A 15,830-nucleotide genomic window follows, 5' to 3' on the forward strand; every position below is an offset into this window, starting at 1 on the left:
TTATGCAATTGTTTCTTTCTTTTGGAGTATGTATATAGTATTGGGGATTGAACCCAGGGACATTTGGCCTTTGAACTAAACCTCCAGCCCTATTTTTAAAATACTTTTATTGATATACAATAGTCTCACATGATAATGTACTTCAAAGTGATAGGGGCATAATGTACACAGCAATTGATAAGCTTTTCCCCTGGCTCCTTCCCCACTCCTCCCTTCCCCGTATATGATAAAAAGATTGACATTGATATTCTCACATATGTATATAATGTAAATAGTGTTTCCTTCATTAATTCTCCCTTTTCCTCCCATACCCTCCCCACTTCCTTGCTACGATGGGGGTGTCATTGAGTTACCTCATGCTGGCCTTGAACAAGCAATCTTCCTTTCTCAGTCTCCTAAGTACTGGGATTACAGGTGTACACCACTGTGGATGGCTTAGGCAGTAGTTTCTGAAATATAACACCAAAATCACAGTAAAAAAGAAAAAAAGGTCAATTTGATTTCATTAAATTTGACAACATTTGTACTGTAAATGGTAACAAGAAAAAATTAAAAATGTAATACATAGAAGGAGATAATTTATTTGCAAATGATATATCTGTTAAAGGCAATAAATGCGTAATATATTGATGACACCACTAAATAATTAAAGGCAGAGGCTTCTCAACATATGAAGACCAAGTTGAGATATCACTTTATATAGTTATATTAGGATGGCTACAGTAAAAAAGAAAGAAAAATAGCAAGCATTGGTTTGAATATGGAAAAAATGGAACCCTTATAAATCGTTGGTAAAAATGTAAAATGGTAAAGCCACTTTGGAAAATAGTTCAGAAGTTTCTTATAATGTTACTGTTTGAACTAACGTATTCATTCAACAACTTGTACATAATTGTTAATTGAAGCACAATTCATAATAGCTGAAGAGGAAAATAAGTCAAAATATTCAACTCCTGATCAATGGAAGGACAAATTATAGTGCATCAATTAAATGCAATATTACCAAGCGTGGTCGCACACTCTTGTAATCCAGCATTTGAGAGGCTGAGACAGGAGGATTGCAGTTCGCAGACAGCCTCAGCTACTGAGTGAGGCCATTTGTAACTCAGTGAGACCATGTTTCAAAATAAAAATTTAAAAAATAGGGCTGGGGTTGTAGCTCAGAGGTAGAATGCCCCTGGGTTCCATTCCTGGTACAGCAAAAAAAAAAAAAAAAAAAAAAAAAGGGATCTTATCTGACAAGAGCAAGAAATGAAATAATAATACATGCTACTATGTGGATGAACCTTGGGAACATTATGCTAAGTGAAAGAAACAAGTCACAATAAACACATGCTATATGATCCTGTGCATGTTTAATTACAATAAAAAAGACACAGAGAGGAAATTAGTGTTGCCAGGCTTGAAGAGAAGAGTTTAGTAGGGAATGGCTACTAATGAGTATAGAGTCTTTTTTTGAGTTGATGAAAATCAGTCTCCCTCACTCTTTCCCCCATGTATTTACTTTCCTACAAAGTTCTTGTGTAGCCAAGAGGATTGTTCTTCTTTAATGCTTATCATATTAGACAATTCTTTTTTTATGACAAAAGGTCAAGATAAAATGCATCTTCCATATAGCTTTCACAGAGGGATCACTTACATTAATGTCATTTTCACGAAACTCTCTAGAATTGAAAATATCCCCAACTCTCCAGAGGAGGCCATTGGAGCTCGGCAAGCCTTGAGTGACTTTGCCCCAATTCAGGGTTGGGAGCAGGATTCCAACCAGGTTTGGCTGGTTTCAGAACCCTTCTGAATTGACATTCCTCCCCCAAACAAGGAAAACTAGTCTGTGACATTTGCAAGGGTTCCATGCTCATTGGAGGTCTTGCTCAAATGAGTCACACTTGTCAAAGCATCCCTGTGTCCTCCTTTGAAAGAATTGGTAGAAGGAGAGAGTAAAAAGAAAAGGACAGAGAAAAAGAGAGGTAGACTGTAGAACCCAGCTGGGTTCTTGAGGGTTCCCAAGCCCAACTTCTCACAGTTGATCTGCCATTTGCAGGGTGACAGCTTTTAGAAATCAACTTTTCCTTAATTAGTTGTGTATCTTTTACTGACTACCAAGTGGTACTCTGGTTCAAAAATCTTCAATTCTGTATGGCAATGCTTTCACTTCAGGCTCATAAAACTGAATGTCATACCTTGGGGTGATAGGTGAGTATTAAATCCAGGGAGGCAGGAAGAAACACAATGCCACATGCAAATTTTGCACTTGTTCTTCAAGCACACCTCTGCTGATGTGCTGGCAATTCAGGCATTATTTAGGAAGATATTCAAAACTTCTGAGACTTTTTTCTTAGACATACAAAATAATTCATGTAACCTATAAGTCAAAGACCATAAAAATAAAATGAACACTCATGAGCCCTCATTAAAAAAATTAGAAAACAATGTTAGAAACATCATTGCATCAACCATACTATAAAGCAAGCTCTATGATAATACAAGGACTTGTGTCTGTTTTGTTCGATGATGTATCATTAGGACCTAAAATAGTTCCTGGTATGTAGAAGGAGTTTAATAAATATTTTAAATGAATGCATAAATCTGCTTCAGATTATCCCAGCCTCCCTCAGATGTAACCACTACCCTATATTTGGAGTTTGTATTCCCTCCTTTGCATTTTGATGATTTTTAGACTTATACATTCCTCAATAACATATTGTTTGCTTTTGCTTCTTTCTGAACTTTATGTAATAAAGTTGCATGTATGTTACTGTGGGCTAGGTATGTTATATAACATTACCAACTGAGATTCACCTATGTAAATATTTACCCAGCAGGATGTGCTGGTACACACCAGTAAACCTAGTACTTGGAAGGCTAAGAAGAGGATGAAAAATTTGAAGCTAAACTCAATAGCTTAGTGAAACCCTCAACAATTTAGTGAGACCATGTTTCAAATCTTAAAAATAAATAATAAGGGCTGGTGGTGTGAATCCAAGGTAGAATGCTTCTTAGTTCAATCCTTAGTACTCCTTCTAAAAAAAAAGATTTTATACCCAGTTCCTTGTTTTTGCTGAATTGTGTTATTGAATGAGTATGCAATAATTTATTTTATCATGTTTGTCATCAGTGGACATTTACCATTTCTGCTTTTATAGAAAAAAACTGTTCTGAGCATTTCTATTTGTGCATGTGTATCTGTAGGATATAAATTTGGGAAAGGGACTGCAGCTGGAATTTTCATTTCCATCTCCCAAAGGTTAGCCCATGAGTCAGATCTGCAGTGTGCCCTTTGTCCACACTAAGTCAGGGTCATTGGAAGTGCTGTCCAAAATATTTTGAGAGAGAGAGAGAGAAAGAGAGAGAGAGAGAGAGAGAGAGAGAGAGAGAGAGAGAGAGAGAGAGAGAGAGACTGACTGACTTGTTAGGCCAAGAACTATCTCAGGCTACTTGTCAGAGTAAGCTATAATTAGTATAAGTCCAGATTCTGAAATCTCTTTTAGTAGTTATCCTCTTTTTTATTGATGGTACTGGGGTTCCTGGAAACCCTTCTACCTCCTGTTTACACTCCCAGACCTATTTTTATATTTTTTATTTGGAAACAGGGTCTCTTAAGCCAGCGCGACTGGCTTCAAACCTGTGTGATCCTCCTGTCTCCGCCTCCCAAGCATGGGAATTACAAGCGTGTGCCACCATGTCCAGCCTTCTTCCTTCTTTATAGTTGTTTTTGTGCAATGTGCATTTTATTAAAATCATATCCAAGAAAAGATTGTTACTTTTTTGTACCTGTGATTGAATCCCGGGCCATTTTACCTCTGAGGTACACTCCCAGCCATTTTCATTGTTTTATTTATTTATTCATTTATTTGCAGTACTGGGGATGGAATTCAGTGGCATGCTACTTCTGAGCTACACACCCAGACCTATTTTTTATTCCTTATTTTGAAACAGAGTCTCACTAAGTTGCAGAAGGCCTCGCTAAGTAGCTGAGGTTGTCTGTGAACCACGATCCTCCTGTCTCAGCCTCCCGAATGCTGGGATGACAAGCAAGCTCTACTATATGCAGCTCATTGTTTTATTTTTTGTGGGTCTGTGGATGGAACCCAGGGGCATTTGACCTCTGAGCTACACCCCCTGCCCTATGTTGTATTTCATTTTTAAACAGGGTCTCAGTAAGTTGCAGAGGGCCTCACTACAATCCTCCTGTCTCAGCATCCGAAATGCTGGGATTAAAGGTGTGTACCACGATACCTGGCACATTGCTTTATTTTTTAAACATGGTCTTGCAAGTTTCTGAGGCTGGTCTCAAACCTCAGTTTGAGACATTGATCCTTCTGTCTCAGTGTCCCAATTACTGTTATTATAGACCTGTGACATAGCACTTAGCTTATTATTTTAGTCTTCCATCTACTGTAAATTTTATTAGGCATTTTAAAATAATTTAACTTTATATTAAATTTGATGGATAAAATGTATATTTCTTTAAAACTATTTGAGTAATAACATAAATATGAGGTCTACCATCATAACAAAATTTAAGTGAACAAAATTGTATTTTTAACATAGGCAAAATTTGTATGGAAGAGCCGAGTGTGTTGGAGCTCTCATGTAATCCCAGCAGTTGGGAGGCTGAGACAGAAGAATCACAGTTCATGGACAGCCTCAGCTACTTACTGAGGCCCTTTGCAACTCAATGAGACCCTGTTTCAAAATAAAGAATAAAAAATAGGGCTGAGGGTGTAGCTTGAAGGTGGAATGCCCCTGGGTTCCATCACCAGTACTGCAAAAATAAAAATCACAGAAGATATCTAGTACTTACTCATCTTGCATAGAAAACTTTATACCCATTGAATTTACCATTTCTATTTCTTTACTTCCCTTTTCTTTTTGGTACTGAGGATTGAAAGCAGGAAAAGTACACCTCTGAGCTACTATTTTCTTTATTTTTAAACATGGTCTCACAAAATTGCTGAGGCTGGCCTTGAACCTGTGAGCCTTCTGTCTCAGGCTTCCAAGTACTAGGATTACAGGCATGTGTCATCATGCATGGCTCTTATTTCTATTTTTTTAACGGGCCCTTAAAATACTGCTTATTTTCTTCCTACATGCTTCCATTTTGCTTATCTCATATCTATTTTGCAACCACATTATAATTACCATTCTTATCATCATCTCATTTACCCATACATGCCTTTATGCCTTTCAAAAATAATCCTGCCTTTAATGTGCTTCCTCATGGCTAGCAGTCTTCAATATGCTTTAGTATCTCTTCTACTATGTTGTTTTACTAATGTTTTTCCTGGCCTCTCTTCTCTTCTAGATGATGAATTGTTGAGGAAAAAGAAAATATTTCAATCACCAGTATACCTCAAAAAACCTAAGCTTGTGTCTCATCCAAAGGGCCAGTGTTTACAGTTGAGCCAAATGTGTCTACCAAATCTCATGATCTGTGCCGGGCGTGGTGGTGCACGCTTGTAATCCCTGTGCTTGGGAGGCTGATACAGGAGGATCGCGCAGGTTCAAAGCCAGCCTCAGCCACTTAGTGAGGCTCTCAGCAACTTACTGAGACCCTGTTTCCAAATAAAAATAAAAAATAGGTCTGGGAGTATAGCCCAGAGGTAGAAAGCCTATGGTTTCCCACCCGTGGTACCACAAAAAAAAAAAATTACTCATGGTCTGTAACTGGTTAAGAATCTATACTTCTTTAGAATGGAAGCCTGCACTGCCATTTACTAGAAGTGTGATATTAGACAAGTTAATGAATTGTTCTGAGCACCAGTTTCCTCTTCTACTATGTAGTGATGATACAGAGTTACCTAGAAGAGTTGTTGTGAAACTAGATAAGATGATTATAAAATGGCCTGGCATCTGGGCTACTCAAATGCATGCCCTTCTGATTTTATTTTAACTGTTATTGTTAGTTATAAAATTCAGGAAAATAGAAAGAGGGGGAAGAAACTTGTGAAAAACTTCTATTTCTTTTTATTTTAGTACTGAGGATTGGACACAGATTTTTTTCCAAGGAAATGACATTTTAGCCAAAAAAGGACGACTTTCTTTGCACTTGGCTTATTTTTGTATTGGAAGTGAGCTCCTTTCTTAAGAAAGGTATAACCCTGCTAGCCTTGACCTGGTGGACAGACTCCTGCTGGCTTTCTATTTAGGGCAGGAAAGGCAAGACTTGTGGGGAAAGAAGATAGCCCACCTATCAACTGAATGTGTTGACTATTTGTTGTTGTACCTAGGATTTTAATAAAGTCTGTTATTTGTGTCTTAGAGGTAGTTTGTAAAGAGTAGTCTAAGTAAAAACTTTCCTTGCTTTCCCCCACGAGGGCTCCTCACTTGGGGTCAAAGGAAGGATAATTTTTGATGTGTATCTGGATTCTGATGCTTGTCTTGAGATTGACAACAAAAGTGCCATTGGTAGAATGTGAAGATGAATAGTGGGAAAAGTATGTAATAAAGAAAACTGTGTTGGACTTGGAGTCAAATAATCCTGAGCTTGGTATCAATCTCTAGCATGTCCTCTTTGAGTCTTACTTTATTCATCTGTGCAGCGGTATACTGATGAGAAAATGAACCTGTCCTAGTGATTTTGTTGTGAAGTGCTGAAATGGTACAAAATAGCAAATAGGTTCCTATCAAGACTTATTTTTCTTCCTTCCTTGTAAAGAAGAAGCACTCATAAAATATATGAGAGGCATTCTTGTGGATGAGAATGTAAGCATTTGTCATTTATCTAAAGGAGATTAAGCCATAATGTTATTGGAGTTTGGCTTATAATTAAGCATAGGACATCGGAAAGCAAAATTTGGCCTTTGGCTAGTAAGATCCATGTTCCATTTGTTCACATTTGGGTTAATAACTATTGGAGATTACTATTTCATGGAGGTTTCAGGATTGGCTTTCTGATTCCTCTCATTCACATCCACTTGGAAGAATTTTGTCATAGATCTGGACAGTGACCAGGTGACTTCTGAAAGCCAATCCTTGTTAAAGGAATCTATGATTCTTGATAATAGTGAATTATTTGATGGTAGCCCAAGAGATGTCCCACATTACTGTGTATCATTTTCTAAAAGGCACAGGGATTCTGTTGTTTGGTGTAATAGGACAAGGATAGGGAGGTATATCCATATGATCTGTAAAAACTCCTAAAGAATGCAAAAAATATTTAAAACTGGCCTGATAATACTGATTGTTATCCTTCACTTGTAAATTCACCTCAAAAGGCTTTTTTTCCACTGTCTGATTTATACTGTCACTACAGTAGCAACTGAGAAAGATGGGTGATGTTATCTCTATTCTACCAATAAGAGTCAAAGGTTGGTGAGCTAAAGGAAAGCATCACAAACTGTTTTACTATTTGGCCTGATTTGGTCATAGATCTCCCTTTGGATAAGGTCAGATCATAATGGGAACCATTTAATTACTCTGAACATGTTGCCTGACCACCACTTTATATTACATACCTTAGCCTCAGGTTTCCTTCCTGCATCCTTGCCTCATATGGGCAGAACCTATGAAATTGGCTAATCCCAGAGAAGTTCTCTGTTCCCTTGGTGGGATCCAAAATGTTATGTCCACATCACTCCAAACTGTACAAATATGCTCTTCTTATGTAAAGTTTCAGGAAAATTCAGCTTCACACTGACTCAGTTGTGTGGTGAACAACTCTGCATTCAGATTTCATTACAGAAAATCTTATAATTCTGCTTTTCTATTTCTGCCCCCCCCCACCAGCTGACATGTGTTACATTGTGTTCTGTGTGTACTTCCAGACTGGAGAGTGCCAGAGACCATGGTTTGCCCATCGACTACTACTTTCCACCCCAGAAGACCTGCCTAATTTGTGGGGATGAAGCTTCTGGCTGTCACTACGGAGCTCTCACTTGTGGCAGCTGCAAGGTCTTCTTCAAAAGAGCTGCTGAAGGTAAAAAGGTTTTACATACTCACGTTTATTTCCCTTTTTCCTTTACCTTCCAGAGAGAGACAGAGACAGAGACAGAGAGACAGACAGACAGAAATTCCAGGGCCCCAGTAGTCATCTAGCAGCACCCTCTCACAGAATCTGTGAGCCTAAAGAAGCAAATTTTCATACTTGTTGGTCTCCTGGATCTGGTTCCATGATTGTACAGGCAATGAAGATAGTCCCAGCTGGTGCTTGGTCTTTGGTGGGTCCCAGAAATGAAAGAAAGATTAATGGTTGGAAAAAAATTTAATTTCCTTCCTGCTTGTTTTACACCCTGCTTCCTGGTGAGGGGAAAATGTGTCCTTATTAGAGAAGTTAGAAGTGGAGAAACCCCAACTGAGTCCCCAGCCTGTTCTCAGCAGTGAATTTGAAACTGTTCCTCAGCAAAAATCTTCCTGGGCTCAGCCCCAGAAAGGAAGTGTTCTTGCCTTTCAGCAGACTATCAGTCTCTGCACCTGCTCCCTCCTGCTGTTGCCTCCTTGGACCTGTATTTACATTAATAGCTTCTAGGTAGATAAGAAAGCAGAGTGAAGAAACACTTTTGTTCTCTTCGCTGGCCACCTGACATCAGGGCCTGCCCATTGATCCTAAATCCCAAAGTGAGTATCATTTTATATCTGGCTATAAGGGCTGAAGACCTGGCTCCTTAGTCCTATTTATCTTATAACAACTCCTGTATGTTCAGCCTCCAGAGATGCTCAGCCTATATAGTGTTACAAGAATTCATATTTCCAGGCCTCATATATTCTAGTGATCCATTCTTCCCTATTTACCCTGAAATTGGGCCTCCTATTCATCAACCACACCCTTCTCTTTGTACCAAGACCTTACTTCTTAAAGGTACACTGGTGATCAGATCCTAGACAGAGATGTTCTGCTGTGAGACCAGATCCAATTTTAAACACTAATATGCACGCCTATCCCCACTTCCCACAAAGGAGGTACTTCCTGACAAGGTCCTTTTCTCTCTCTGGTCTGGAACAGCTCAATTCTAATTCATATCCCAAACAGGAATTTTTTTCTTATATATGGGCTATAATCCCCAATAATGGTTTTAAAAGATGGGTATGTAGGTCACATCATTCACCAGGACCATGTTGATATCCACCAGATGACAGCAAATGCAACGGTAAGTTCTTGGCATCAGGAGAAAAGGTATAAATTGGGTGTCATCCTTGCTGATTATCAATTATAGTGATGTTTGAGGTTTCATAACATTGGCTGGTTAGTAGGAATACATCTAAAATAGAATGCTGGATGTGGTGTATACCTGTAATCCCAGTACTTGGGAGGCTGAGACAAGAGGATTACAGGTTCAAAGCCAGCCTCAGCAATTTAGCAAGGCACTTAGCAACTATATGTAAGTAATCTTGTTCCTTGTTTCAAAATAAAAAAATTAAAATAGGGCTGAGAGTAGAATTCAGATGTAGAATGCCCTGGGTTCAATCCCCAGGGGGAAAAAAAGGGAACATTGTCATTTTGTTTTCTTTCATCCTCCAAAGACATAAAGAGACAACTAGCATTTAGCATTACTAAAACATGCCCCATGTTCTTCCTATACCCCTCAGGGACCTATTGCTACTGTATGTGGGAGTGGGACCCAAGTGCTAGATCTAGACAATTTCAAAAGAGCCCTATTTCTTAACCGTACATATTAAAGGATGGCTGTTACTTCCCCATAACCCCTCAGTCTATGGGCTGCATCTCTAGAACTTGAGCAGCCATTCAAAGCTAACTTGTCAGCATGGCTAGCACCACTGTATTAAGACATGTTTGAGGGTGCATGTAGCATGCAAATTAAATAGGTAGATAAGATAACACTTGAGGCTGTCTCTGGGTTATATCAATCTGGATCATCAAAATGTATTTTGGAAAATAGGGAAAGTTATAAACCACATCTTGAAGGAGAATATTTTGCTGTTACATTGTATATCTCACAGGGGAAATATCTGCAGAGGTAAGAGCTGAAGGAAGGAGGTAGGCAGAAGGTAGCTGGCAAGGCTATGATCCTGATCCTGGGCTACTTGAGAACAACGAAGAGAAGTAATGAGGTAGTGGGGCAGACAAACTCACACAGAAAACAGAACATTTGGAAATCCAGTGAAATCTCAGATGCTTCATACCCTAGGGTCCTTTAAGTCAGAGAAATTCAGTAATACTTTTGTTGAGAAAAGGGTCCTCTGTGATTTCATGGGACAAAAATCACCACTGTATTACTTGCAAAGTCATGAAGAAACCTTCTGAGTTTCTTGGTTACTTTGGAATATGGACTCCAGATTCTGAGCGTTTTGAGAGATAGGAGAAGGGAAGTTTAAGAAAATCACACAAGGCTGTGTGTAGTGGTGCATTCCTGCAACCCCAGTACTGGAGTTGCTGAGACAGAAGGGAGCACAGCTTCTAGGCCAGCTTTGGAAACTTAGCAAGACCTTCAGCAACTTAGTGACACCTTATTTTGAAAAATAAATAAAAGGTCTGAGATATAAATAAATAAAAGGTCTGAGATATAGCTCAGATGTAACTCACACTCAGTAACACACACACACACACAACACACACACAAGAAGCAAAAAAAATATTTCTCCATCTGTAAAGCTTGGCAACCTAAGTTTACTGTTGTCATTATTTCTATTTGAAGGCAGAGGGTTGTCTTATTACCCAAAGAGAACATTTATTGATTTGTTTTCTCTCATTTTCACAATCTATCTTTATTGCCCACATGGCCTTTCTAAAGGTAGTTCTCAATTTGCCTTGTTGAAACTTGGAATTCAACCTGTCTTGGAGAGAGTAGCAGCACAGATCTTTCTCTTTATCATTTGTTTGTTGTTGTCAGTTAGCTCAGACTGAATATTCTGAGTGTTGACTGCCACTTTATTCATAGTTCTCAGAAATCTCTGGACTGGGCACAAATACAAGACTTAAAAGCTTGGCATGTCAGAGAGAAATTCATTTCTAGCAATGGTGGTTCATAAAGCATGAAGCTTTAATGCTGTCACTGGTAGAGCACTCTGCACATAATCTATTGTAATCTAGCCAGGATTTCCTGATGGGGAAGCAAAAGGGGAGAGTCCCACATTTTCTCATATTTAATAATCCTGGAGTGTTGGGATGAGAGTGAGGTTGGGCAGAAAAGGAACTGCATATTTTGAGAAAAGAAAAAACAGTGTTAAGATATGGAAGTAATAAAATCATTAAAACCTAGTTGAGGGAAACTTAGAGAAAGAGTGTTGGTTTGTGTGGAGATACAGTTTGAGGGGATGCTGTGTATAGTAAAAAACAAGAATGAGGAGGAAAACTTATTTGTGGGGTAGGTATAGTAAGTCATATGGGGAAAGGTATAGCATTTGAATACTCTAAGAGGCCAAGACGTCAAAGGAAAGTAAAGCATTACACAGGTTCTTGGACATGTTTTTAGTTGGGTAGCCTTAGATAAGAAATTTCCTACATTTGACTTCAATTTTCTCTTTGTAAAATAAGGGAGCTAAACTAGATTTTTTTGTTCACAAGAATTATTTTAAATTTTGTATTGTTTCACTATAGTCATACATTGCGATGATGGAGACATACATGCACATAGCACCCAATTAGCCCTTACCCAGTCCCTCCCCCAATTCCCTCTCCCTCTCTCCTTCTCATGTTTGACTTATTGATTGACATTAATATGTTTGTGAAAGAACATCATGCGCATTAGAGAATTTTACTCTTCCTCCCTCCCATTCCCTCAGTTAGGTCACCTTATTTGCTCATCTCCTTCATCTAGAGTTCATCCTATGACCCGTTTTCTCCCTAACTTCCACATATTAGGGAAAACACCTGATTTCTTATTTTTTCTGACTGACTTATCTCACTTAGCATAAGAAAACACAATTATGTCATAAACAGGAAAATGGATGGAACTGGAAGACATTATGCTAAACTAGTTTTCAAAATACCATTTCAGATTAGGATTTTGGAATATTTCTAGAAATCACAAGCACTGTAACCATTATTTCAGCAAACACACATATATTTATATCTGTATGTACTTTTAAATTTTGCCTTCCCAAAATTCTACATTCTAGTCAATTAAGAAAACTCAAGTTAAATGTGGTGATATAAGGCTCTAATCCCAGTACTTTGGAGCCTAAGACAGAATGATCACAGGTTCGAGGTCAGTCAGAACAATTTAGCAATACTTAATTTCAAAGTAAAAAAATTTTGAAAAGGACGGGGAGTATAGCTAAAAGGCAGAACATGTTTGGGTTCAAATCCCAGTAACACACACACACACACACACACACACACACACACACACATACCTTCATATTGTGTTAGAACTAGCTGTGGATGGTCAGGGTTAAAATAAAGCACTCTGAGATTCTCCTTAGTGACCATGTCTGGGTAACTTTTTTCTTTTCCATTTTCTCAACTGGAAAATCATGATATGTATCCCCATCTTTCCTTCATCAGGTTTCAAAGAGGGTTAATTAATTCATCATGTGCTCAAGAATTTATTATTTTTTAGACATTTTCTAGTAAAACGTTGGAGATTGTACATCCATTTGTTTTGTACACATGGAGCGCTGTTTGGTACACATCATAAAATTGAAACTGTAGTTTACATTCTGAGCTCAAAGAATTACACCATCCTAACTGGTGTTTACAATAGGTCCCAATTTAGTTTCCTTGGCAAATTTTATGTAAGTATGGCTTTGATTCTCTCTCTTGCCCCAGGTTTTTGTGAGGGAAGAAATGTAAGTGAACCCTTACTGAACTCTTTCTGTCCTTTATATCTGCTCTTTACCACCTCTACTCATGTGGAATTTAATGTCACCTCTTTATTGGAATCTTGCAGGAAGTTTTTGGTACACACCAATGTCCTTTTCACTTCATGACTTTTTGAGTAACATTTCCCAGGGGCAAATTAACTGCTGGGAGGATCTGTGTGCAGCAGCTTCAACAGAGACTAGATCTGGGGTGTGTTTAGCCAAGGAACTGACTAATCAGGACTTTGCAACTCTTAGAAATCTTTTTACAAAGGTCCTCTTATCTTTCTGTCTCTCATTTTCTTAAATGTCACTGCCAGGCTTTAGATCAGAGATTGATAATTTTTTTTCTGTAAAGGACAAGGTAGTAAATATTGCAGGCTTTGCAGGTCCAAGGTCTCCCTCTTAACTTCTCAACTCTGCCTTTGTAATGTGAAAGGAGAAATAGATAATATGAAAATTAATGTTGTACCTGTGCTCCAATAAAAGCTCATGGACACTGAAATTTGAATTTTATTTAATTTTCAGACTATTAAATAATATTTTTCTTTTGACCTTTTTTCACCATTAAAAAATGTGGGAGTTGGGCGTGGTGCCACATCATTGTAATTCCAGTACTTGGAAGGCTGAGACAGGAGACTCACAGGTTCAAGGACAGCCTCAGCAAGTAGTGAGACTCTCATCAACCTAGTAAGAGACTGTTTCAAATAAAAATAAAATAAGTCTAGGGGTTCAACTCAGAGGCAGAATGCCCCTGGGTTCAATCTCCAGTACCACACACAAAAATCTGTGAAAATTATTAACAGCTTTGGTTGGTTGAACCTTGCTCTACATGGTTGCTTTTGTGCTTGCCAATATGCATAATGAATTTTACTATATCCATCCTCCTAACACCTTCATAACTCTCTAGATCATCTAAATTTTAAAATTCTTCTCAATTGGGCAAAGTTTTCACAGAATGGCTAGAATGGTATAGCCTCTGAATCATGAGCCCTTTTTAAAACTAAACAAAAGACTAAAATAAATCTAAGGATCCTAGAAGCAAATATTTTTGTTTTATCATGAGCTAGAAGATCATTTCTCCTTACAGTACCCCAAGGAGAAATTAGAAACCTCTCACACATTTTCTAAACCTTTGTATGGATTCCCTTTGTGTGGATTACTATGAAGTATAGGCATGAAATTTACTGGTTGCCATTTATACTCCAGGGGGTAAGGAGGAAGGCGTTGGGGACTATCTGATACCAAATGTTGTAGATAAAACTCTGTCTCTTTAGAAAGTAAAATCCAGGTGGCCATCTGAGTTGTAGAGGTGCCATACATTACTCCGTGATTGTCTGTATTCACAAATAAGCTGGCATAATTCCAGGCTTCCACATAACAAGACTAGACCACAGGCTAGCAGAATAAATAATTGAGGCCTGTATCTCATTGCAATTGGTGCCTAGGCAAGTATCTGCCCAGTTTGGGAGTCATGCCAATAATTTGCCACTGATGCTCTATTATGCCCAGTGCCTACTTATTAATAGTGCATGCATTTTGTTAAGTAGTGATTAACCAGAGGATGCCACACTATTCAAACCATTATGTAAAAACATTTAAATGGTCTTTATCACTTGCAAGATCTCTTCCTGCCATCATGTCTTCTTAGTTTTCCAGCCTCTTTTTTGGGGGGTGGGGTTGTGCATATTTTACAGCCAGAAAGCCTCTTCAGTCTCTCATTAGAATGTTTTGGTGATTGTCAAACTATAGGTAGTTCATTTTTGCAGTTGGCTGTTATTGTAAGAGTAAGTGCTAGACACAATTTCTTTTCAGAGATAGGAATTATGACTTACTTCTTTGAGCTGTAGTTCCTCAAGAAACATACTGTCGCTCAAGGTGACTGAAGTCTATAAAAGATTTTCATGTAAAAAGCAGTCTCTGCATTATAATATCCATGTATGCATGCTTTGGGAAACTGTTATCTAGTTTTTCATGTTCCTTCTTTAACCCTCATAACTATGTAATTTATCTTAGGCTTCCAAGGATGCAAATGAGCTTTGTAACTGCGAATCTGGAGAGAGAGAGAGAGAGAGAGAGAGAGAGAGAGAGAGAGAGAGAGCGAGCTGAGATTGGGAGGCAAATGACTTTTTTTTCTAATTGGTGCATTATACTTGAACATAATAATGAAATTCGTGGAAGTACAATTCACATATGCACACAAGACCATTTGATCTGTTTCTTTCCCTGTACTTCCCCCTTTTCTCCCTTCCTTTTTCTAATCCCAAATCTATACCTCATCTGTCTTTTTCTAGTTCTCTATTTCATTTCTTTCCCTTTTTCTTTCTAACATCCACATATGAGAGAAAGATATGATCCTTGATTTTCTGAGTCTGGCTTATCTCACTTAGCACAGTTCCACCCATTTTCCTTCAAATGACATTATTTTGTTATTTATGATTAAGTAGAATTCCACTAGATGTATATATCATACTTTATCCATTCATCTGTTGACAGATACTTGTTTCATAATTTATTTGATTACTGTGAATTGTACTGCTATAAACATAGATATGCACGTGTCACTATAGTATTCTGACTTTAATTCTTTTGGAAAAATAATGAAGGGTGGTATAGCTAGGTCATATGATGGTTCCATTAAGGAAATAAAAGTTATAATTCTCAGTCTCTGCTTCCAGCCTTTGCTGTGATTACTGAATCATGCCAGTGAAATCACTACATTTCCTGGCTACACAAGTGCCTATCTCTACAGAGCACTTCATAAGAATGGAAAAAGAAGCAGGGCATGGTAGCACATGCCTGTAATCTCAGTACTTGAGAGGCTAAGACAGGAGGATTGCAAATTTAAGACCAACCTTAGAAATACAGTGAGACTCTCAGCAACCTAGTGAGACCCCATTTCAAAATAAAAAAAAATGTAAGGGGACTAGGAGTGTAGCTTGGAGGCAGGATGCAAGATGCCCCTGGGTTCAATCTTCAGCAAAGGTAGCATTCACTGTGCTAGACTATGGAGGCCCTTAAGATGCATAAATATACTGACCCAAAGTAGGAGGTAGGTGTAAGATTGTATGAGCGTATGTGTCCCCCAGTCGCATAGAGACATGCCGAGATCTATAATCGGTCTTACGGAT

At 38.3% G+C, this 15,830-nt stretch overlaps 1 protein-coding gene across 1 annotated transcript in view; it reads left to right on the forward strand.

Moving 5' to 3' along the window:
• Positions 1 to 15,830, forward strand: part of AR (androgen receptor) — a gene marked incomplete at both ends in the record, with an annotated part of 191,538 nt that overhangs the window by 103,482 nt on the left and 72,226 nt on the right. Inside the window, one exon of the mRNA XM_080719506.1 lies at positions 7,767 to 7,918. Coding sequence (XP_080575632.1) covers positions 7,767 to 7,918 — 152 coding nt within the window. The remainder of the gene's footprint in view (positions 1 to 7,766; positions 7,919 to 15,830) is intronic.

Source organism: Muscardinus avellanarius (assembly GCF_963383645.1).
Source record: "Muscardinus avellanarius genome assembly, chromosome: X".
Taxonomy (NCBI): domain Eukaryota; kingdom Metazoa; phylum Chordata; class Mammalia; order Rodentia; family Gliridae; genus Muscardinus; species Muscardinus avellanarius.